The 26,073-nt window shown below is 38.6% G+C and overlaps 1 protein-coding gene across 1 annotated transcript in view; it reads left to right on the plus strand.

The window, feature by feature from the left end:
* ATP13A5 (ATPase 13A5) overlaps nt 1-25,619 on the plus strand; it is a 110,436-nt gene extending 84,817 nt beyond the window's left edge. Inside the window, exons 24-30 of the mRNA XM_058555609.1 lie at nt 1,148-1,244; nt 3,248-3,320; nt 12,138-12,312; nt 14,695-14,897; nt 20,990-21,078; nt 23,371-23,451; nt 24,999-25,619. Coding sequence (XP_058411592.1) covers nt 1,148-1,244; nt 3,248-3,320; nt 12,138-12,312; nt 14,695-14,897; nt 20,990-21,078; nt 23,371-23,451; nt 24,999-25,259 — 979 coding nt within the window. The 3' untranslated portion in view covers nt 25,260-25,619. The remainder of the gene's footprint in view (nt 1-1,147; nt 1,245-3,247; nt 3,321-12,137; nt 12,313-14,694; nt 14,898-20,989; nt 21,079-23,370; nt 23,452-24,998) is intronic.
* Nucleotides 25,620-26,073: the final 454 nt, after the last annotated feature.

Below are 26,073 nucleotides of genomic sequence, written 5' to 3' on the forward strand. Positions count from 1 at the left end.
ATGTACACAACTGCAGAAAAAAGGATGAAATCACAAAGTTTATGTCAGAAAATGATCCAGGCTACAAATGCTTGCTCGTTCTCACCTTGTCTTCTGCTCCACCGTCTGTGTTGAAAACAAACAGCAGTGCCTCACAGCCTGGTGAAAAACATCTGCCCAAAGCATCCTGGCCCATCTTCCACCTGAACCTTCTCATCTTGTCTGAGGCAAAGTGGCTATTACTTTGGCTTTTTAGATTTTCCTTCTCATTTCACTGTTCTGTTGACAAAGTCTTTGAGCAGTGCAGGCGTCCGTGTCACTGGGGACTGGGAATGAAGAGGACGTGGGCTGCCTCCCATATGGATTCACTTCTACCTTGACAAGAGGGGGCTGCAGGAGGAGATGTTGGCCAGGTTCCTCAGTCCTCCATTGTGCACCACCACCTCACACTGTCTTCTTTGGCCTGTCTTAACCCTCCACCCAGCCAAGCCTCAGTTAAAGGAATAACAGCTCCAACAGAATTTTTTAAAAGGGGGAATATGTACTTTTTAAGCTGCATTTTTTACTGTTGTCTTTATCTCTCTTGATCTCCACACCAGCTCAGATTATTACCCTAGGTTCTTCCTGGAGTATTAAAGCCAACAAAATCCATTACATCTCAAATATTGGGGTCACAGCCACACTTCCTCAAATGCGAGAGCCCCCGTCCTTTGGCTTTATGTCTAAAACACACACAGTTCAATTCTTGGGAAGCAAGTGTTGTCAGGATGTAATGGGTCACAGTCAAGTCAATGCTCGACATTTTGCACCTTATCATATTGTTGTATTGTGTTTATAACGTACTGTTAATCTCCTTAATTTACTGAAACCTTGCTGAAAATGAGAACCATGACTGATTCATTTTATATCCTCTGTGACTCTTAGCATAATGCTGGTACCTCATAAACTCTAAATAAAAGTGAGTATATGAATCAGTGAGTGAAGTCATGATTGAAGGATAAAATGAATGAGTCAATGAGTAGTTAGAAAAATAACTGAGAGGGTGAATCAGTGATTAAATGAATGTAATTCAGTAGGCTATTAAAAACTGAACTCTTTTTGAAATATAAAAGAGACTGGAAGATGTGTATCCTACATAACCAGTTATTATTTTCTTTTTTTTAAACAGAGAAGGCCGAGCTGCTCTGGTTTCATCCTTTGGGGCATTTAAATACTTGACCATGTACAACCTGATCCAGTTTACTAGTACATCACTGCTCTATTGGGTATGAACCAAAATAATTTCTTCCCAGTTCTAATTGCATTTACATCCTTGGTTTATTCTGTGGAGTGTGGCTCCTACACAGGATTTAATGCTTTATAAATAAATGACATTTATCAAAATAAATGTCTGCAATCTTGGGAACTTGTTATAACTGTGGATGAAACATGGAACTAGAAATAAGTGGATGTAGATCAGTTTTCTAGGAGTGTTGTTTTTCTTTAGAAAACCTGAGACACTTAACTTCTTTGAGCCTCTGTTTCTTCACTTGGAGTATGAAGAGAGCTTCAGAGCAGCCTAAATATAACTCAGCAGGAAATGGATCAGTCTCCAACTGTGGAATATTTATGGCAAAAGACGAAGAAGAGATAAAAAGAGAGAAAAGTTGTTGAATTTGACTTTGAAGGGCTCAAAAGCTAGAAAAACTCCCATACAAGAGCTTTACTTCTGAGTCTGCCCAGAACTTACACACTTAGAGATGTCATTAGTAAAGGATTAAAATTCTTTAAAAATTAAAAAAAAGACTTTTGAAATTAAATGATAAAAATAATCATTTAGGAATTAATTAGCTGTATGGAAGAAATATGGATAGGTTGAAAATAATCTTCGTTAGTTCAGTCATAACTTGCTCCATAGCAAAATGATCCAACAGGCTCAGGGAACACGTCAGGGAGGGAGTTATTCTACTGCTTTCCTGAGACATTTGAGAGGTGAATGAGAGGACCACAAGACTGCAGCATCTGGTGGGCTGTTGCTTGCAAGGATCACACAGAGGTCTAAGGGGCAGCCAGGTAGACAGAAACAGGAACTGGATTAGGAGTCAGGAAGCCTGGATTCAAGTCCTGCCTCTGTCACTAAGAACAAATTAGGTCTTGCTCTTGGCCAAGCCTTTATCTTCCTCTGGGAAGTCAGACTGGCTGATTTCCAAAGCCCTCCACAGTGCTATGAAAGCTGCTCCTAGAATGAGAACTAAAGCTGCCTTTGAACGTTTCTCCCTGTCCCATCTGACCCTGCGTGTCTATAATTTTACAATTATAAGGGGGAAAGGGTATGAAAAGGAAAGGTAAAAGAGACAGAGAAAGAATTAGAGGAGGAGAGGGACACCTAGGAACCATTTGTAGCCTCTCAAAAATATGAAAGCAGAATTTCAGTTCTAAAGTCTTCATGGATAGAGTTGGAACCATAGTCCACTCTGAGGCCATTCACTCTGATAGTCTAGATATAAATCAGACTGTACCCCAAGGACATTCACCTGGAAAATTCTGGGCCTTGGGTTCACTCTCTAAGAGACCAGAAATATTTTTCATTTGCATAAATCTGGTCTGTAATGTGCTCGGATCCAGATTATAATTTAATGCTCAGTCCTGGCTGCATAAGGTACTGCCATAGCAAGTTTCTGGAGAGTAACGAGTTGCCTTTTCTATTTAAATATTTCAACTCCATAAATGTGAACTTAAAAGAAGTTCTATGTCTACACAAACCTTAGGAAGGCAGGCATACCAGACTGAAGTCTGCCATGCCCTTACTTGGGATAGGGGCACTTGTTCAGTTTGTGAAAGTGAATGGACTCCAAGAGAACTACGTTGTGAACTCCATCCATGGATAAGGATGGAGAGAAACATCTGCTGAATGATTTGAGGCCTTCACTTCAAATTTTAAGTTTGAAGTTCCCAGTGGAACTTTCAGGCTTTACTATCTTATGTCAAAAATTCAACTGTCTACGCTGAGACTACAACTGCCAGAATTACTGTGGCCAATGGAAGGGTGTTTCTCAACTGAATAACTCTTGTTGCTAATATGGAATTAAGTTAAGCTTGGGAAAATAGTGATCTGGTTTCATTCTACCCAGTGAGATGCTAAAGATCTTAAGTAAGTTATTTTTTTCCTAAAGAGAAGAAAGAAAAAAAAAGCCAGTTGCTTCCTGACTATTTTTGAAAAGAGTATTGGTGATGATAAAAATGCTATAATGGCAGAATCAACACATATTTACTTTTCTTTCTTTTTCAGCAACTACAACTCTTTGGGAATTACCAGTATCTCATACAGGATATAGCCATTACCTTGATGATCTCTTTAACAAGTAAGCTCTTTAGCAAAGTAGACTGTTATTGTATTTATCCATGAAATTCTAGAAATGCTCATAGAAACGAGAGCCTCTGAGAAAGGCACACCTTAACTACTAAAACCTCATTACCTATGAATATTTTTAAAGAGATTTGAGAGTAACTTGAGGTTTGAAGTTCTCAGACTTGGCATTAAAATATCTTGATAGCAAATAGGTCTTAACCTCATAAAATTGTCAATGTATTCTGAGTTCTTTGTAGGTTTGTGTGTTGTGCATAGAAAAATGTACAAGAAATCTGGAAAGAGAAATCTTTAAAACCCAAAGGTCACTTTCCATTATTCAGCTATGCTTCACATTGATGTGAAACCAGGTTTTTGCTAGGACTTTGACGTGTGAGAACAAATGCTAGCATTTTATTCTAGTGGAATTCTCTCAAAAGCAAGGTGTGTCTTACAACAGTTATTACTCATTTCCTTCCTTTGAGATGACACTGATAAAGTATTTCCTATCAAAGAACTCGGGGCTTCATACTAACTCTTAATAAGTGAGAAAGGTGACTATCTCAACAAAGAGCAAAGAAAAAGAATGACATTGTCATCTCTTTTCCCTTGTTCAACAATGAGAGTGTTATGAAAAATAACAGATAAAACATCAGGCAGTGCAGGATATTAATAACCTTGAGAATTTCACGTAGCATTGTAAAACCTGAAACCGATATTGAAGTCATTTATTATATCAACCCAATGACAAAATTTACCAGTGTCAGAGATGTAAGTAATACCAATTTTGATTCTTAGGGTTGAAATGTCTATTCACAGCCCATTGAAATATTTTTCTACATGTTATTAATATTCATATGACTGGATAATTTTGAATCAATGATATTGCTTCTGCAATGTTGGATATTTTTAAGCAATTTGTGTGATTTACTTGTAAACATGATCAATGATGCTAAAAAGAAAAAAGGGCAGCAGGAAGTTCCAAGAGCAAAGCTAACAGGCAGTAGTAGGAAGGTGAAGGCGGTGGCCATCCTCCATCAGGCCCTATCTCTGCAAACTTTGGCAAATTATTATGAAAAAAATAATTTCCTCATATGAAATGTCCTCAAAGGGTTGTGAGGATCAGATAAAATAATGCATGTAAAGTGTACAGCACAGCACACCACACATTGTAAGTGCTCATTGCAAGATGAATAATGTCACGCTGTATTTATCCTCTTTTTCTTCTTTTAAGATGACTGGCTAACTCAATGAGCCCTTGAAAAGAATTAGACTGTGTACAAGTAGACTGTTTGATTAGAAATCCAAAAACATGAGTGGTAACCTTGCCTCAAAATTGCTAGATGACTTTGAGCAAGTTATTTTGAGCTTTTACACGCTTAATTCCATGATATTGGTTATGAAATTGACTTGCATGGTGGTGGGTATACTTCACTCTTTCCCATGGCAATAGCCTGTTGACCTTCATGCCAGTTGATCACCCGATGAAACTTAGCCTCTTATCTCAGAGTGGGCTAGGTGGGAGAGTTGTGATAACTCAAGGCAGGACCATTGTTACCAGTGGGAGAAAACAGTCTCAGAAGGGATAGATCAGAAGCATAATATTCTATCAGAGTGACAATACTTTTTCCATTTATTATTCGAAAAACGTGTAGCTTGTTCAGTAAATGGGCTGGACTAAGGGTAGTTTGGTGAAGGTGAGAAATAGAGTCATAAACAGCTATTTTTGTTTGTTTTATACCCTCTGCCTTCAAACACTATTCATTCCCATCCCTGCAAGCTCAATCATCCCACAGGAAGATCATTTCCTGGTCAATTCCAGACATTAAAATGATCTCATCATTAGAAATGAAAAGTCCAAGTATGGTAAATTAACATTTCATGTTTTCATCCAATTCAGAGCTTTTCTTCCCCTACATCAAGCCTGACCTATGGCTTGGAGCAAGCAGTGGGAGGGAAGGCCATGGTCTCTACTTTCCTCGTGTGACCTACTCTCCAACCCTGCTTCAGGGAATATGAGATCAACAAGAGCAAAGGACTTTTTATTTAGGTGGAGCTGTTGTAGTTCTCTCCTGTCAAGAGCCTTCTAACATGGCAGGCATCTAAATTCAGGCAATTTGTATGGGGCTCACTGGTGAGTTCTTAAGTTCTTCAGAGATTCTCTGTAGATTAGTCTGGACCAGACTGCTCCCTGACATGGGTGGTGCTCTCTCCCTCTGACTCCTCAGGATTCTTTTCAGCAACTGCCTTCTAGTGGTACATACCAGAAAGCCCATTTCTATTGCTGGGCACTGTAGCCCCAGCAGACTGCCCCAGTGGGCAGATTCCTTCCAAGACAGCTCTAGCCTGGCTAATTTCCATAGCTTCTACCTGACTTACCGGGTAGTAGCTTTCTCTCACTGCTGCCCACTCTCTCTTCCTTCTGATATTGCAACAGGAGAATGAGCAAGCCAATCTTCCCCCTCAAAACCACTTCAGGTCTTTCCTAAGGTGGCTCTTAGGATGTCCCCTCATTTGGGTTGGGGTGATGCTGGGAAGGACACCACAGTTCCTGCTGCTCCTAACAATCTCTTTAAAGAATCTCTTGATAATCTCTGTAGTTTTCTCTTATATAGTCTGTACATAGGTAATTGGGGGAAGGAGAGACACGCTTACAGTTGAAGGACTGGAGTGGATCCCTCTGAGTAGGTACAATGGAGATATGGTAATCATCTCTCTTTACATTAAATTGGCACTTACCATTCATTGCCTCAAATATGAGGCTCAACGAAATTCCCCAGACAAAAGGAAAAACCCCATTCAACATCCCCATAGATATGTTCATCTCCTACTACATGTTAGGCACACAGGTGCCTGGGGCATAAAAAGGCTGATTGCTGAATTTTAGAGTTTAGTGGGAGATTCACATACATGAATGAATGAAATGCAGGTCGAAAGTAGTGAGTGCCAGAAAACAACAGATGCTTTGGGAATTCAGAGAAAGGAGAGATTGCTTCTGCTAATCTGGGGTGAGAGAGGAGATGGCAATGGAGAAAAGAGCGAGAGATTGCGGAGAGGTAGCATTTGCACCAAAATAGGAGGGATGGATAGATTTCAAAGATCTTTTACTAAAAGAAGAGCATTTCAAGTAGAAGGAAGCAGCATGAGCAGAGAGAGCCGATAAATACGGGGCGTGAGTTTTTCAATTTGACCACACTGTAGGGTATGTGAAAAGAAACAGCAGGAGATAAAATTTGACAAGGTGAATTGGGTCAGATCACAGAGTCTTGGCTACCAGGCTGAGGACTGTGGACATTCATCTGCCCACGTTTGGAGTCATTGATGATTGGGCGATCCATGTAAAATCACTCTCACCAAGGCACCTAGATTTCCAGGTTCCCAGGTTAGGGCTTTTGACCTTAAGCCTGAATTAGTATGAGACAAAGACAATACCACCACATATTTGATTTATTTGTTTACTTGTTTATCTATACACAACCTGCCTTGTTCCCACAAGATTTCAAGGCAACATACAAAGGCAGCTAATAAGACAAGATACAATATATTAAAGGGAAAATCAAAGAGAAAAGTAAGATGAAGTCAGGGAAGTCAATTAAGAAAATGCACTTCTTGAAGTCCAATTTGACCCTAATAGGTATAGAAGCCATCTTGAAAGGAATTTGTTCTAGCTACATCTCTGTGGTCTTCAGTAAGACCCACTCAAATTAGATTAAGAAAATAAAGGTAAGGGGATGCTTAAGAATATAATTATAAAAAAAAAAAAATCTGAGAATAGAAACCCAAAAGCACCTGGGCCTGAGGAGGGCCAGAACATTAAAGGGTGAAAAATAGAGACTGCTTTCTTTATTTCCAAGAGACCATCTTGTCTCTTTCTTCTTCTTTCTGTTCTTACTGTTTTCATCTGATTTCTACTCATTCACCTTGCACTTGACCCTAAATGGTGACTCTGCTATTGACTCTCCATAACTTCTAATTAGCTCAGCCTCTCAGTGTCTCACTTGCAAATCTTTTGAAGAGAAAATTTATTGACCTAACTTGGGTAAGATGCCCACCTCTAAGCCAATCATTTCTGTGAATGAATGTGGAGTCACGTAATTTAGCTCCATGTAATTCAGACAACCACCCCAAGATATGGGAGGAGGCAGTGCCCAGAGAAGGAGGCTTCAGGAGAGAATTCATCCATTATATAAACCCATCTCCTACATAAATTCCATCAGTACTTCAATGACTCCTAACCTTTTCTGGTCTTAGTCCCCTTGGAGAATCTGATGGATGATATAGATCTTTTCACCTTAAAAATCTCAGGATGCACACTCAAAGTTTTGCATGTAGTTTAGATAGGTTCATGAGCCTCCTGAAATTTGATTTACATGACTTGAAATGTCCATAATATAAGTAGGCTGACTATTTAGGAGAAGCACACCTACATTCTATCCAAATGATGCCAAACAATTAAAAAACAGTACTTTGAGAATAGAATTTGAAACGGTTAAGTCCTCCCGTACAGCAGACCCTGCGCGAGGTTCAGTGAAGGACAGGAAGTGGAAAGAGAGAGGATGCCTTCCCTCAGAGAGCTCCCAGTCTGCTGAGTGTGTGTGTAAACAACTAGATTTAATGCAAGGCACCCTCACTATAGCAGCAATATGAGCAATGTGCTGTGGCAAATCAGAAGAGGGAAAGATTAATTCAGAATAAAATATACCACTTCACAGGTTTTCATCCCTCTGCACGCAATCTGATAGCATATATCATTATTGTTTTAAGGAAACCTGGACAATTCAGAAAAATTCTGACTGCTGGAAAACGATACTGCTATCCAAGATTGTATTTCAGGGCTCATCCTTTTATCCTTTTAAATTCATGGGATACATTCCCCTGCAATACTCTGTAGAGCAGAGAACATGGAGCTTTGCAATCAGACAGGCTTGAGTTTATATCACCACCTTGAAACTCACTAACTGTGGGTCTTCAAACAAGGAACTCTTACTTCTCTGAACCTCAGTTTCTTCACCTGTAAAATAGGAGATAAGATACCTATTTTGCACTACTTTTTAAAGAAATAAAGATTATGTTTATTAAACACTTAGCATAGCCTCTGGAACCTAGGAGGGGCCCTAAAATACTAGTCATTATTTTTATTTTTATTTATAGCCAGGTATACAAATTCCCTGTCAGAAAGTATTAGGAATTTCTAATACAGAAAAATTTAAAATACTCTTTATCTAAGAATTCTGTATCAATCAGCTATTGCCACAATAATGCTGCATAGCAAACCACCCCCCAAAACTCAGTGGCTTACAACACCCACTCATTGCTCTTATGTTGACTGTCATTCAGATGATCTAGGTGGGCTTAGCTGAGCCACTCTGCTTTAGGATGTAGATCAGTGGGTCTTGGTCCAGGCTATGGGTTGGATTCAGGTCTGCTCCACATTTTTCATTCTGGTGCCAGGATGAATGGATAGACCTGGGCATGTTCTCTCATTGCAGATCACAGAGGGCAGAGCCAGAGAGCAAGCCAAGCCATACAAGCAGTCTGCAAACTTCTAACATCTCTTTGGCCAGAGAAAATCACACAGTGAAACCAAAATTAAGGGGAAGTAAAGTACACTCTTCCAAAATGAGGCCAATAATTCAATCTACCACTGTCCCTGTGTAAAAGAAAAGCCAGGGGCTGGCCCAGTGGTATAGTGGTTAACTTTGTGTGCTCCGCTTTGGCAGCCTGGGGTTCTCAGGTTCAGATCCCAGGCACGGACCTATGCACCGCTCATCAAGCCATGCTGTGGCAACATCCCATATACAAAATAGAGGAAGATGGGCACAGATGTTAGCTCAGGGATGATCTTCCTCACCAAAAAAAAAAAGAAAAGAAAGGAAACGCCAGAAATTCAATAAGCATCTGAGAAAGAGAAGACCAAAGAGGTGGAAGCCAGATGCACAGAGATGCAATTACACCTCTCTCCACTACCCATAGCCTCTTTATGGACTCTATGGCCACATTCTACCTTGGTTATTGGAGGTCAGAGAGAACTCCAAGCACTGCAGCGTCTGCCTTCTGCAGCCCAGAGCACAGTCTACTTGCACTCATCATCGGCATTGACCACAGCCCACATTGTGTGCCCCTTCCTTGTGTGCCCATGCAATGACTTCTCACACCAACTACCCAGAGTTAGACCAAACTTCACAGGTTAAGGGCACAGCCCCCACAAGACTGCCCTCACTTCAGACACCAGCTGTAAGTTAGGGGTCTCCATGCCACCCACACTTCTGACTAGAGGTCAGAAGAAGGAGGTTCTCAATAACCCCTCAAGTTCAGTAATTCATAGCAACAACTCACAGAACTCAGGGAAGTGCTATAATATGATTATAATTTTATTATAATAAAAAGATACAAATCAGAACCGGCCAAAGGGAGAGACACATAAGGCAAGGTCTGGGAGAGTCCCAAACATAACATTTCCATTGTCCTCTCCCTGGGGAGGCAGTTTGCGTCACCCTCCTGGCACATCAGTGTGTGACAATATGAAGAGTATTGCCAAACAGGGAAGCTCAACTGAGCTTTGGTGTCTGGAGTTTTTATTGGGGTTTCATTATGTCAGCATGATTGACTGAATCATTATCCATGAGGTTGAACTCAATCTCTAGCTCTCCTCCTCTCCCTGAAGGTCAGGCTGATATCACGTGGCTCAAAGCCCCAACCCTCTAATCACACAGTTGGTATTTTTGGCATGACCAGCCTCCCATCCTGAGCCATCTCTTTAGCACAAACTTTCTTCAGGCCCAGCATCAGTCATCTTGTTAGTTTAAACTATCAGAGCCCATCACAAATAATGAAGACACTCTATCAACTCAGGAAAAATCAAGGATTTAGAGAATACATCCCAGAAGCTGGGGATAAAAGCCAGCCAAATTCTAGTGGCCGGCCCTCTGGCCTAGTGGTTAAGTTCGGTGCGCTCTGCTTCAGTGGTCCAGGTTCGGTTCCGGGGTGTGGACCTATACCACTTGTCGGTGGCTGTGTTGTGGAGGCAATTCACATACAAAATAGAGGAAGACTGGCACAGATGTTAGCTCAGGGTGAATCTTCCTCAGCAAGAAAAAAAAAAGAGAAAAGCCAGCCAAATTCTTTGTTCCAGGGGTTTAGAGGTAACCTCCCAGGAACCTGGGACAAGGGCCAGCCAAATTCTTTATTACACACACTGTCTGTGTCTTCCATTGGACTTCAAGCTCTTTGACAGCAGATAAGATGTCCTTCTCATCTCTGCATACCCCACAGCCTCTTGACCAGGACCCTTCTGGGGAAATCTTGATGAAATTGGTAAAGGTAAAGTCTTAGATAGTCATAGAGCTTTAGAATAAATGAGTTGGAAGAGTCTTTGGAGACCATTTAGACATTCCAACACATTCATTTTATACATGAGAAAATGAAGGACAAAAGAGTTTACATGATTACCCCAGAACACACACTCAGCAAACTGAAGATGTACTTTGGAGTTTTATTACCCCAAACTGGACACCCACTCCCCACCACCCTGCCCCTACATGCATGAACACAAACCTAAGCATACACACCCTACTTTCTTCCTTATACCAAAGAAACCAGTGATAAGCTGTGAAAAAAGAGGTGACAGATATGAAGACAAGAACTGAAACATGACTATGATGTAAACCTGTAAATGTGGTGTATCTAATTCCTGACCTTCCCATGCTTCTTTCCTGCTCTGCCCTAAGAAGTCAAGTACATTCCATTTTCATCAGCCTGTTAGAATATATGGCTTCTAAGAAGGATGTAGTCATTTGTTTGTTGTTGTCCTGTTTAATCTTTGCTCACTGCCAACCCTTTAAATTAAAAAAAATAATAAATCCTAGGATCAAAAATATAATATATTCTAACACTCTCATCTGGAAGCAAGATTTTTTTATGAATTCTTTTTCCTAACCAAGTCTAATGCTCTAGCAGTTGTCCATTTACACACTTATCCAGGAGGGAACAGAGCACATGTCTAGCATCTGTCCTGGTGTGCTAAACTGCTCAGAGAAGGCTGGCTGAATGAATAATAGAGTTAACTTTTTTTAAAAAAAATTTCCCAGCACATGAAGATTAGTCTACTAGATGCCTCCTTACTCTCCTCATCTTAACTCTCTACTTTCTCATTGTCACTGAGATAAATAATACTGCTTATCCATATGGAAGGCCATCTTACTCTTTTACACATCATTCCTGGTCAGTCTGGTTGTGGGGAAAATATTTGTATCGTGCAATATCATAAATATTTTAACTCCAGAACTTTTAACCATTACTTTTCATTTCTTTTTTTTTTTTTTTTTTTGTGAGAAAGATCAGCCCTGAGCTAACATCCATGCTAATCCTCCTCTTTTTGCTGAGAAAGACCGGCTCTGAGCTAACATCTATTGCCAATCCTCTTCCTTTTTTTTTTTTTTTTTTTCTCCAAAGCCCCACTAGATAGTTGTATGTCACAGTTGCACTTTCTTCTAGTTGCTGTATGTGGGACGCGGCCTCAGCATGGCCGGAAAAGCGGTGCCTCAGTGCGCGCCTGGGATCCGAACCCGGGCCGCCAGTAGCAGAGCGCGCGCACTTAACCACTAAGCCGTGGGCCAGCCCATTACTTTTCATTTCTGAAGGTGAAACTAAAGCATGGAAGAGGCAAAGGCTGGTAGCGTTGGATATGTAGCTAGGCAATGAGCTTATCTGGATGTAAACCCTCAGTTCATGTTTGCTGAGTCTGAACCCTCAGGCAAGACTTAAGATAATAAAGATCTCAATCTTTTATTCTCAACAATGAAATTGTAATGGGAAAAATGCATTTATCTTTCAGTGAGTTCAACTCATGCCTACCCAAAACTGGCTCCATACCGCCCAGCAGGACATCTCCTCTCTCCTCCTCTGCTGCTCTCAGTCTTTCTGAATGTCTGTTTCACCTGCATAGTGCAGCTCTGTGCATTTCTCTGTGTGAAGCAGCAGCCCTGGTATTGTGAAGTCTACAGATACAGGTAAAGTTCAGTGCTTAGTTTTCCTTTCTGAAGATGATACAGTTAGAACCCAATGACATTGTGCAACTTGGTTTGAATATATACCCTCAAATTTTAATTAACAAAAGTTGTGTCTCCACACCGCGAAACACTGATGATGGGGTAGAACACAGAACACAGTTAATGGGTGGAGTCCTGAGGTGAGCCATGTGAAGTGGGTGGGAAGAGATCTTCACACTGGTTGTTGATGTATAGATCTAACAGCTATTTGACTGAATGAATGTATTCATTCCTGATGGTTGGGATATCCTATAGACCAGGGGTCAGCAAACATTTCTTGTAGAGGACCAGGTAGTAAATATTTTAGGTGTTGTGGGCTGGATGGTCTCTGTTGCAACTACTCAACTCTACCATTGTTATGAAAAAGCAGCCATAGACAATACGTAAACAAGTGGGTGTGACTGTATTCCAATAAAACTTTGTTTACAAAAACAGGGGTGAGTCAGATTTGGCCTATGGGCTGTAGTTAGCTGGGCCCTGATGTACAAAAGAAATTTGCTTAAATTAGTTTGGGTTTTTCAAATGAATGTTAAAATTAAAATGTTAGTTGATGGTATCATTTTTCTGATTGAATTGAACAGTAGAATCAGAGCAAGTCTCTTCACCTCCCCAGGCTTTGATTTCTTTGACTGTAAATTAAGGGTAAGATGAGGGGAACTGTACTATAAATGTTCAAACTTTATTTTTTCTGACAAAGCTTGCCTGACCTCCACAAGGAAAGGCCGGAAAAGAGCCGCTCTTTTTGAAGTTGGGCTTGTACAAACTCCCCCTCACTCCACTGTGATCCTAAAGGCATCAGAACCCCAGGAATCAGTGAAAGACAGATCGAAAACTACCAAATGATGTCTAAGATGTCACTTAGACCCAAAATTCAGCAATTCAAGTTATTACTTGGAATATAGAATTCATTTTTGTTTCAAAAGCAGATTTTTCCCCAAATTGGAGTGCATATATTCAGAGAAGTAAAGTTCTGATTGAATCTAGATGACAACATGGTGTAGCCAAAAGAGTAAGGATGGATGGGCAGCCTCCATCACTAACCAGCCAAGCCATACTAGCCCTAGAATTTCTCATCTGCAATGTAAGTATATTGGATTAGATACATTTTGGTGTTAAACTCTATAATTCAGGCCTTCTAGTCTATCTGTCCCCTTTGTGCAAGAACAGTTACTGATTTTTTCATTAATATATTCAGCAAACATTAATTGAACATCTACTATATGCAAAGCACATTTTGGGACACCAGGGAGCCAAGGATAACAAGACTTAAGTCTTGCATTTGAGTTCACAATTGAGAAATGCATTTCATCTAGAAACGTTATAATAGTAGTAAAAAGTTTGAAGCTGAATGAGAAAGCTGATTTGTGCGTTTGATTATTGAAAAAAATGAATATTGCAAACAGATCAATCAGGACTTGGAAAGCCCGTATCTGAAATAAATATTTTTCTAAGAAAATATTATGTGGCATTGCTCGGCTAGGTGCTAAGGATTTGTTATAAATTTAAGTAAAACAGAAAAATAAAACCAAAAGAAAAATCCCACATTCAAGGAACTCTCATCCCAGGAGTGGAAAATAAAAATATATGAATGAATAATTACAGAACAATAAGCTAAATGCAGCTCTGGGGGAGGAAAGGGGGACACTAGTTACACTTGCCAGCAAACGTAAAGATGTTTCAGATGCAGTGAAGTTAGAGGGAATAGCATGTCTGACCCCAGAAGTGTGCAAATTGTGATATTTGGAGAACAGGGAATATTCCTATATGTCTGGAATTTAAGTAGCCTGGGAGGACTGGGCAAAAGATAAGGCGGGAAAGGGAGATTGAGACCAGAATGTGAAGGTCTCCTGGGCCTGCCTGAGAAGTTTGAACGTAATTTATTAGCAAAACAGAGCCATAGCCACTCACAAGCAGGAGAGTGTCATGTTCAGATCCTCAGGAAGAGCCTTTGATTGTGTGAGGAGAGTGGTGTAGAGTAGGTAGATTCAAACTCAGGACTCAATTCAGGGGGCTTACATTAGTCCACGAGAGAGAAAACACCACACATACACACACAGTTCATTTACTTTGAATTGAAAGGAATTCCACAGAAACTTGTCATACAGCCCCTTTTAAGACATGTCACTTGTTCTAAATGCAATGCTGGGTGAAGAACAGTCTCGACTTCCTCTGAATTTTTTTTCTGCTTTGTCATTGCAAGAGGTGAACAAAATATGTCTTGGTAGTCACCGGTTGGGACAGTTGGAAAGCTGAGGTCCCATGGTAGTGATTAACTATTTTTTTTCCACCAGCTGGATAAAAATAGAATGCAAAGTCCCATAAACACTGCTGATTCTTTTGTAGTAAGTGCTTTCTGGACAACCAAAGTAATTTCTCCACAAATGTGAGTTTGGAAAGAGACTGGACTGGAAATGCAACTCTGAATCCTGGTTCAATTTTAAGTTTTGAGAGCACCACACTGTGGCCCATCAGCAACTTCAACTTTATCACACTAGCATTTGTCTTCTCTAAGGGAAAGCCCTTTCGAAAACCTATCTACACAAACTGTAAGTATTTGAAGTTTAATTTTCCTTTTTGAATATTTTTTCCACTCTCCCACCCTCCCTAGAATTGCAACTCACTGGTGAAGTGACTGGCTGAGAAGGAAACGATTGCATTACTCTAAAATTGAGTCCTGAATGGTCTTTTCATAGGTGGTAGAACTGTTAGGCAGAAACCTGCACATTTGCAGAAAAGTACATGCATTATTGAATGGTCACATGAGTCCTGTCCGATTGTGAGTCATCAAGAATGATTTTAAGCATGTACATAGATGTCAAGATATTTTATAAAAAATGTCTAACCAATTCAAATACAACTTGACCTCTTAGTAACTTAATAACATTGGTCAAGTGACTGTAATCATTCTGTGCATTTCTTTGACCCCGGTGAGGGTAAACTTATTTTCATGTTATTGGCCATTTCTTCTTCTTTGAATTATCTATTTACATTTTTTATTCATTTTTTTCTATTGGCTTCCTGTTATATTTCTTATTTATTTATATGAGCCAATTATTCCTTTCTGACTTTTTTCCATTGCCTTTATGCACAGAGAGTTTATTCTTATTACGAAATCAGGTAATCACTTAGTTTCTTTTATTTGTTTTAATGCTTTTTGAATCTAATGTTAATTTTGGCATGTAGTCTGAGGTAGACATCAAACTAGTTTATCCAACTAGTCACTAGTTTTCTCAGCAGATTTTATTATTTAATATTCCTTTTGGTCATTTATTACTCAACTGAATGTAATGTCACTTTTATCACACCTATATTCATGTATATTAATGGTTTTCTTATATACATAGTTTATATTGTATGTTTTTGTATTATATATATTGTATACTTATATATTAATTTATATATAATTAGTTTATATACCATCTTTTCCATTTCATTGATATGCCAGCCTATTCTTTTTTTTTTTTTTTTGGTGAGGATGATTGGCCCTGAGCTAACGTCTGTTGCCAATCTTCCTCTTTTTTTTCACTTGAGGAAGATTGTCCCTGAGCTAACACCTGTAAAAATCTTCCTCTATTTTGTATGTGGGATGCTGCCACAGAATGGCTTGATGAGCAGTGTGTAGGTCCGCGCCCGGGATTCGAACCCGCAAACCCCAGGCCACGGAAATGGAATGTGTGAACTTAACCACTACACCACCTGGCCAGCCCCCAGCCTATTCTTGATCTACCACTATGCTTTAAAAATTACAGTTTTATAATAAATTTTAATAAGTAGTAAGATTGGAATATTGCTCATAACTCATCATTTTTCAAAAATTTCTTACTTTTCTTTCTTATTCATTTTACCAGATAAACTCTAGGATAAATTGTCAGGCTTTTGAAAAAATCAGCTTTGGGATTTTGATACTTCGGGAAAAATTTATTTGTTTACAGAATTTAGTCTTCACGTTTAAGAACAAGTCACAACTCTCGATTTATTCATGCTTTCTTTTATGTCTCTTAGTAAATATTTGTAGTTTTCTCCTGCACATTTATTTAAGAAACTAATTTTTATGTTTTTTGTATTTTTATTTATATTGTGAATGACTTTTTCCCATTTTGTTTTCCTACCTGGTTATCACTAATACATGTAAAAGCTTTAATGCTGTTTACATTTATTTTCTATCCAGAACCCTTTCTGAACTTTTTAATCATTGATTCTTGAGTGTTCTAGAAAGATAATTATTAACGTCTGCAAGCAATAATATTCTTTTTTCCTTTCCAATAGCTAAAATGCCCATTTATATTTTCTGTCTTAGTATATAGTCCAGAATTTCCAGGACAATGTTAAATAATAATGGTAACAGCAAACAATTCTACATCTTAATGAAAATACTTCCAATAGTTTTTACTTGTAAATTTGATTTTGAATATTGGTTTAAGGCAGGCTACATCATGTAAAGAAAACGAACTTCTATTTCCAGTAAATTAAGAGTATGTTTTAAAATCAAGAATGGGAGACGTATTTCATCAAATGCCTTCCCATCACCTACTGAGATGATTATACTTTCTTCTCCTTTGACCTATTGCTAGAATGTGTTATATTATAAACTTATTATTAAATCATCCTCACACCAGCCCTGGTGGTCTAGTGGTTAAGATTCAGTGTTCTCAATGGTGCAACCTAGGTTCATGTCCTGGTCAGGGAACCACACCACCCGTCTGTTGGTATCATATCGTGGTGACTGTGTGTTGCTGTGATGCTGAAAGCTACGCCACTGGTATTTCAAATACCAGCAGAGTCACCTGTGGTGGACAGGTTTCAGTGGAGCTTCTGGATTAGACAGACTAGGAAGTAGGACCTGGCCACCCACTTCTGAAAAAACTGGCCATGAAAACCCTATGAATATCAGCAGAGCACTGTCTGATAGAGCGCTGGAAGGTGAGATGATGGCGCAAAGAAGACCCCGCAGGATTCCACTCTGCTGTGCACAGGGTCACTAGGAGTCAGCACTAACAACAAAAAAAATCAACTTCATTTTCTTGAGCAAACCCTACTTATTTGTGGTGGATAATACTTTTCCTGAATTGAATTTTATACTTTTTTAATATCTACATTTTATATGAGATTGGTCTGAAATTTTTTGTATAGTGTTTCCTTAGGTTTGGGTATTAGACTTGAAAACCCTGTGATTTTTTATTTCCTCTGAAAAATATTTTATAGATAGAAATGATCTATTCCTCAACAATTTGCATGAACCCAGTAAAATCATCTGGTTGCAAATACTTCTTTTGAAAGAATTAGTTTTTAAAGGATTGATTTAGATTATCCTCTTTTAAAACTGTTTTTTAAAATAATTTTTTTGCCTACGTAATTCCTTTTCTTTGAGATTATCAAGCCTTAGCATAGTATTTTGGGTGGTATTTTCTTATAATTTTTAATGCCTTCTACAACTCTTTTAATATTTTCTCATCCTAACTAGTTTTATGTGTTATTTTTCATTTATTTTTACCAGAAATGTATTTTTAGTGATTTTTAAAGAACCACCTCTCAGATTTAATAATTCTATATGCTTTCTATTTTCTAATTTGTGAATTTTTGCTTTTCCCATTCTTTTTATTTTCTCTGATAATTTTTTTTAACATTTGAATTGACGTTATAATTTATGTATTCTCTTCTATTCTTGTGAAGTTAGAAAAGCATTCAAGACCAACGATTGTAGTTTGGGTTACATTCTTTACATTTTCATATGCCTCCAACTACGGCTGAATTTTCTCTTTGATTCACTAGTTTTCAGAATAGTGATTTTTAATTTTCAAGTGGGAAGGGATTTTATTTTCATTCTCCTACTATTCTTTTTCTTAATAGCTTACCAACAGACTTGATTTCCTTTTTGATTCAACAGATTTTTAGGATTTTGTTTTAATTTGTATGTTGGGAGGGAGTTTTCATTTGAATTTGGTTAATAATTTCTGGTTTTATTGTCATGATCAGAGAATCCAGTCTGTAAAATTTCTGCTTTGTAGAATTTACTACAGTTTTATACATCACATGGCAGAAACTCTAATTTTCTAAATAAGTCATAGATATCAGGAAAGGAAACCTCATTCCTATTCCTAAATTAGAAATGTACATTTACTGTATTAAACCAGTTTTAGCAATTATATAATTCATGTTATCTCTGTTCTCATCTCCTCCCTTTTTTTTGTATAGCTATTTTGTCAAAGGTTTTGAGAGCATGCTAAGATCTTCCTTTAACTTATATTTTCTATAAACTTCTTCCCGAATTTTTTAATAATTTTTCTGAATTTTGATACATTTGATAATGCCCTTGGCTCTTGTCACATCTTGTTTTATGTTTTAAAGTTAATCTGTTATGTCCTTTTTTTTAATTGTAAACATATTTTACAAGGAGGATATATTACATTGGCTAGGACTTTAATTTGAAGAGTAGCTACAAAGTCCTTTTACATAAATTGAGTTAATTAGAGCTGGATTAGTTACATCATAGCGACTTACAGCTTGTGAGTAAACTCAAATCCTTATTCAAACATAACTGATAATTTTAAGTGAAAAAAGATTTATAGGCAAATATTCTAACAAATATAATCTTATAATAAATCACATACTCTCAAGGTTACATGTCAAAAGCCCTTGGAACTACTGTTAAAATATACAAGCAATTTTATTTTGATATAAGAGGAAAGTCTTTACCCTTCTTAACAGCCTTTGACAGAAGCTCAACTTTATGAAGATGAGATATAGAAAAAGTACAGATTACATTTTTGTGGAAACAAGTGTGGATATCCACTAACCCTTTCCTCATCTGAAAATAATCTGTAATGGCTTGTCCAGGACTTGTCTTCCAAAGTCGCCTATTCAAACAGAGCCCCATTCTTGCAAGTTTCCTCATCAATAACAACTAACCAAGGAGAGCAACCTACACTTTAGTTCTTCATTACGTTTTCCAATCAAAGCTGAATTAAAGAAGAGAGCCTTATAATTTTGTTTCCACACAGCTCATTTGTGCACTAGCCTGGCCTACTTTTCAGATCATTAGGCTGAAGACAGTGTGATGTACACAGCACTCAGCCCAGCCGCTAGTGAGTACCAGACCTTCATCAGACTGGACATTTGGAGCATCATCTACTTTCTAGCATCTGGGTCCCTGGAACTTGGAAACAACGAAGTAAATGAAAAATCCACCCTGGCGTCTCCTGGGGTCTTCTTATCACCACGCTGCTCAGATTGCTTTACTTTGGCAGATGCAGCTCCTGCTTTTCTTCTCTCGGCCTCATACCCTCCCAAGCAAGCCTGGATACTCTTCTGGGAGGTGCAGCATCTAGCTGTATATGTAAAGTGAGCCATGGATGAACATGAGGGCAGGCGTAGGTGAGCGAGGGTGAAAACAGCTCTGGTGGCTTCCAAAAATAGTGCCTTCTGGAGGGGCAATTGCCTCTGATTTCTGGTTGGTATCAACCTATATAGATTTGGGGGCCAGTAGACAATAAACACTGGAATAAATGGAGTAGAGAGAGTATAAGAGAAAACCTAGTTTGTTTGTTTGTTTATAAATTTCAAGGATTGTAAGAATCATTTATATCATGGCAACCTTGATTAAATACTATTGTTTTGGCCTGAAGATGCTAATCCTATCATAAAGCATTATAAGGCGCCATGCACAAAGTGCCTGAAAGCTGTGATGGACACAGGAGTGGACGGGGTTGGGGGAGAAGAACAGGGATGATGGCACAGTGCATCCTGGGCAGTTTAGCTCCCAAAGTAAAGTAATTTGGGAAGGTTGGAAAGAAAGAAACCAGCAGATGTGCATGCTAGTTTCTCACATACTCTTTAATTCAGAGTCCCAGAGAAGCAGCTACAAAGTCACTTTCAAGTGATTACAGTCTAGTTGGTACATACATGAAGATCAGGCAAAGCAGAGAGTTATATAAACCATATGAAATAAAACTTTGTAGGGGAGGACTAAGGACTTTTTAAAGAGAAAGTGGCATTTTAACTGGGCTTTTTTAAAAAAATTGGAATGTGCCAAGACAGGAAGAATATCGTGTACACAGGGTGTTGTGTGAACAAAGGCACAGGAAGTAGAAGGTGTTGGGCCTCTGTGGAAGCAGCAGGTCTGTGGTTTAACTTTCCTATGGCACATAAGGAAGAACAATCAGAGGTCAATTTAGAAAGGCTGATTGGCACCAGATTGTGGAAGGCCTTGAATGTCAATAAAAGACCTGTATTCTCTGGGCAACAAAGAAGAATGAGATGCTACCAAGAGTCTGTGCATGCACGACTCACTTGACACATGGTGACAAAGCACCAGGGCCTCTCTGGTGACCATTTACATGAGCTGGTCATTGCAGGATGTCCCAGCCGCGCAGGACTCCTCAGTTTAGGCAACTCCCTTATGGAGTTGACTATAATGCATTTGATTAGCAGCTTTCTACACCTAGCCTTTCAAGGGAAGATTTTAAGATGTTACCTTTGTCTTGTAAGCGTTAGAACATATTTTAAAATATACGAGGAGATATCAAAACATCTGAAGATGTGTCCAGTATTTGCCCAACAGAAATATTTGATTCTGCAATGTGTGCCAAATTACCTGAAACGTTCCTTTAGCATCTGAAAATAATGTTTGATGTTTCTTTAGATACATTCTCACTTCTGCTGCTATCTGACGTGAGCTTCATAATTTTCTTTCTGTTTTCTGATTTTCAAAATGTATACCATAGAATGGAGGTAAGTGGTATTCATTGCATGTCTGGCGTGACTCACATGTGCAATGGGATCATATTTGAATTGTAATTTGCAAATCAGTTATTAACATATTCTCTCTGACCACTGAATATTGTGAGGCTATTCCTGCTTGCTGGAAGGCCAAATAACATATCTGGATCTCACATATGCTAGCCTCTGATTATTTTCATATTATTAGTATCATCAGTTAGGTACATTTATCCTGTTGACACTTGAAATGCTATGTTTGAATACTTCATTCTTCTATGTTATACTAATACAATAAAATTGATGCATTGATATGATAATTAGTTCTTCAAGTTTAATATTTTTAAACATATAGTTGAAATGTTTTATAAGGTAGTTGTGACAACTAAGAAAAAGTAGACACATAGGCCAATCATTTTCTGTCAGACATTGACTGCAGGGAGTTTTATTTCAAAGGACATTACTTGATCCAGGGTGCACTGGGTTAAAATTAAATTTATTAAAAGATTATTCAACCCATTCTTGGACCCAGCATTGTGAGAGAAATAAAATAAAGAGAAAGATTGACTCTGGACTTCCAATTTATAGTTTTGTTGTGAAGAGATAAGCCATACCCATGTGAAATGATGGCATGGCCACTTGAGGCCATCCATGCTTGAAGACAATGTAAAGATAGAGAGAAATAGGAAAAACATAGAAAGAAGGAGCTCTCACTGGGGCCTGTGGCTGTCATGGAAGGCTTCATTGAGGACATGCAACTTGATCTAGGTCCAAAAGGATAGGCTAGATTTTGCTAGGGAGGAGGTAGGGATATTCCCATCTAGGACAAGCAGAGAGGCTGAAAGAGTCTCTTTTGTCTTGGAAATGCAAAAGAATTTAGGGCAGCAGACATAAAAATCAAAAGCAAAGCTTGTTTCATAGAATACCTGGAAGCTTGGCTAGGAAGGAGACAGTATGCTGTGGAGTGTGAGGAAGGCACGGACGGATGAAAGCAGCCAGGGAAGTTTGAACTTCATACTGAGAGCAACGAGGAGTCGTTAAAGATATCTGAGCAGGTTTTTCAGCAGGGTATTTAAGACAGATTAATTAGATGATGGCAGGAAAGCTATCTGTGAGGGCAGAGAGGCTGTGGAGAGAGAAGCAGTTGGGAAATGAAGACCTAGACCATTCAGTCATTTATGAAACATTATGAAGCTCCAGGGTGTGCTTGGCATTGTGCTTACAAAGATGAGTAAGATGTGGTCACTGCTCTCAAGTAGCTCAGAAGCTAGGAGGGAAGACTATCACAGAAGCAAATGATCCCAAAGCAGTGTGACAGGTGCCTTGCAGGCCAAGTGACGAAGAAGAGATCAGGGAGGGAAAGCGCCAGGGTTGCCGCTGTGAACTGACCCACTGCCACATCTTAAAGCCTTCTGCAGACAACTCTTGCACCCAGTGTGCTGTATTTCACAACCCTGAGAAAGGCAGTTGCCACTTGGCGGAAAAAGTGACAGAAGTGTTACTTTGAAATAACCCATCTCAGAATAGGGATGAGAATTAAAGGTGAGCATTTAGACACTGTGCAGGCTCCTCGAGGCAGCTCTGTCCCCTATACAGTCATCCATATTCTACCCTTTGGGGTCAGTAAGGGGGCAGCATAACTATTCTTTTGCTAAGGATACAGCCATGGGAAGTTGTGGCTCTCATATCTATTAAATGAATGTATTTGGTGGTCAATATGTACCCTTTAATCCTTAAAAGGAGGTGGGTTGGATGGTTTCAACTTTCATCAAGCCATTAATCTAGGGCAGGGAAGATTTTTTCAGAAAATTTTCATCTCGTTTAAGTAAAAATAAACTTGAACCTCTATCCCCTTACATATACCCATACGTCAATTTTATTGAAAGAATGAATTCCAAGCAGATTTTGCTCTGAGAGAATTAGAAGTAATAATATCATTAGATGAATGATTTAATCTTACACCCTCTTCCTGTCTATCTGAAAAGATGAAAGTGAAGAGAGAGACACAGGCTCCCAAGTGTCCAGTCTCACATCTGTGACCTGGGGCACATTTACTCCATATCTGTCGCCAGGCACTAGAGGGCGCACAGGCCAGGAGCAGTCAGTTCTTTGAATTCTGGCTCTGCCATTCATTTATTTGATTTGAGTCCCTGGTCAAAGTACTGACCTTCTCTTCTGTAAAGTGGAGAAAGTAACGCCTACCCTCCAAGCTCAGAGAGTTGTTACAAATGTATAAATTAAATAATTAATATGTTCTTTTCCAAGTGGAAGCTATGCAAAGTATAACGGTGGTATACTTTTTAACAGATCATCCCAACTGTGACATCGTGGAGGGTTTTGATTTTGGTGGCAGCCCTCACCCAGTTCTGTGTGGCCTTCTTTGTAGAGGTAAAGTAATTTCTATATGGCTCCTATTACTTTTCTAGAGAGAGAAACAAATAAAGGGTCTCGTGCTCAACAGATGCTCATTTCTTAGAGCCACTGCTTTTGCCCCAAAAGAGATAGTTACTAAGGATTTGTAAAAACTATACATATTCTCTTTAGGGAAATTCCTTGGAGAATGATTTAAAATTCTTTGAAGGATGCATAGGAATGCTCTCAGTATCTGTAGCGTAGAAACCAAAACACCAAATTAAGTCTAATTTTACCTCACATGAAGGCATTGTATTGTACTCTTCTAGTATTCTCAATAATTTAGTAGAGACTAGACTGGGTGACCTTCCAACTCTAAAATTCAATGAGACCTTTTAGAGTGAAGAACTGTCTTCAGGAGGGCTTTCTTAATTAAGAGAGTAGGGAAACCATTGTTCATTCTAGTCATTTTTTACCTTGGAAGGTTTTCCCTTAGAACATGTCTCTTCTACTCAGTGTCACTAAATGACTTTACCTCCTCAGTGAAAGGCTCGGGTACTATTTTTTTTAAGGGACAGTTGGAAAAAAAGATTCATGTACTGTAAGTTCCTCGGGAAAAGGGATCAACCAAATTAAAATATATATATTTACACAAATATCTTATTGTATACAATGAGCATAAATTTATCACTCTTTAACTGAGGAATTCCATTTTTGAGACTATATTTTTTTAAAAAATGACCCCAAAGGAGAGAAAAAAACCTACAAGGTATTCATACTACAAGGTATTCATCTACAAAGGTATTATCTACAACGGATTAATTATACATTACAATGACAATGTACACTAAAATTAATTGTACATTACAATGTACAAGGTATTATCTGCAATGGTAAAATATTAGACTTGACTCAAGTGTTCAAAAGTAGAGATGCTATTTAAATACATAGTTATACAGCAATTTGAAGAAATGTTATACAACTATTAAAAATGATTATTAAGAAGACTATAGCCACAAATTGTATATGACAGAAAGTCTGGGATAAACAAAAGTGGAATGCAAAATGTGACCAACTCTATTATTATAAATGTGTAAAAATTGTGTGTGCCTGTGAAGATGGAAAACAAGAGAACTTCCAAAATGGAAAGCAAAACCCATTTGATTTCTAGAGTTCATCCATTCATTCTATAAACCATTATTTGGCACCTTCTATGTGGCATGTGGCACGTAGCAGTGATTTTTTTTTTCCTTTTCTTGGTTTTGAGTATATATTATCATTTCAGTCTGGCAATAAAATAATTCCAAGTGAATCACCAGCCAGGATTTAACTAGGAAATCTGTGGAAATGAAAGCCTGTAAGCTTTGGGCAGATTTCTGTGAACACGAGCACGCTCTCGCTCTCAAGGGAAAGAACCCCAGGAGCTGCTAGACTTCCTGAGGACTGCAGGGAGAAGTTGCCAGAAGCAGCAGCAATAGGCACATCCCTGAGGAGGGCCTAGGGGAATAGGGAGTGGTGGTGAGCCACTTGGCTGCGGGGGCCATGGATGATGGTTTGATTGTCTTTTCCACTTGATTTTCCAGGATGCCGTCCTTCAAAATCGAAAGCTCTGGCTATTGATCAAGAAAAAATTTGGATTCTATTCTAAAAGTCAATACAAGAACTGGCAAAAAAAGCTGGCAGAAGACTCAGCCTGGCCTCCCACGAACAGGACAGATTATGCAGGGGATGGCAGAAATGGATTCTACATCAACCGAGGCTATGAAGTCCCTGAACAGATTCCAAGAGAAAAGCTCGAAGCGGGAGGCCAAACCACAGAACAGCATTTTTGGACCAGACTGTAATCAAAATTGGTATCGGACACGCTTCACACCATCCTCTTTTTCTCCAGACACTGAAACACTGTGGAGTGGTGATGATAATCTACTCTTATCTTTTCTGTCTCCATCTGAGGAGTCAAAGCGCATTTCTCCGTGTATCGAGCCTTGCAACGAAGGGCCTTAAATATGCTTATTTTGACTGTATCTTCTACCACTGAGGGAAAAAAATACATTTCCTGGATTATCATTTTTTTCTAGTAAACTTTTTTCACATTACATAGCATTATCCTGGTTAAAATGTATAACTTTTCTCCCTAGTGAAATTAGTAGTATGAACATTAATAGAAAAAAGGAAAATCGAAGAGTTTGATCTTTGAAAATTTCACCAATGTATTTTTATTTTCATCTACAGAAATAAAAGAACTTGGGGAAAAAAAAACCTTCTCTTGATAGATTGTCCCAAGTTTACTTAAGCTTACATTCATTTGTGAAGAACATTTATGTACATATCTTTTTCCAAGGTTACAAAATTCCTCTTTTTGCTTCTTTTGTATGGTTTTAATAGAGATATAAGAATTGACATTTACTTCAGAAAATTCAACTCTAACTGTAGTAAGTGTGGAAGTGGAGAATGATGGAAGTTTCTGTTAATTGCATATAATCTTGTCTCGGGCACAGCTACATATAAGCAAACTCCACCGAGGTTGGTATCTCCCAAAGTATATTGCTTGGGGCCAGTGAGATAGAAGGTCCAGAGTAGATCAGAAAGGTAATGAAATGAACTGTTAAAAATGTATGTTTCACTTAAAGAAGATGACACTTTTATTTACTCTTTATT

This window comes from Diceros bicornis, chromosome 15 (genome assembly GCF_020826845.1).
Source record: "Diceros bicornis minor isolate mBicDic1 chromosome 15, mDicBic1.mat.cur, whole genome shotgun sequence".
In the NCBI taxonomy this organism is placed as follows: domain Eukaryota; kingdom Metazoa; phylum Chordata; class Mammalia; order Perissodactyla; family Rhinocerotidae; genus Diceros; species Diceros bicornis.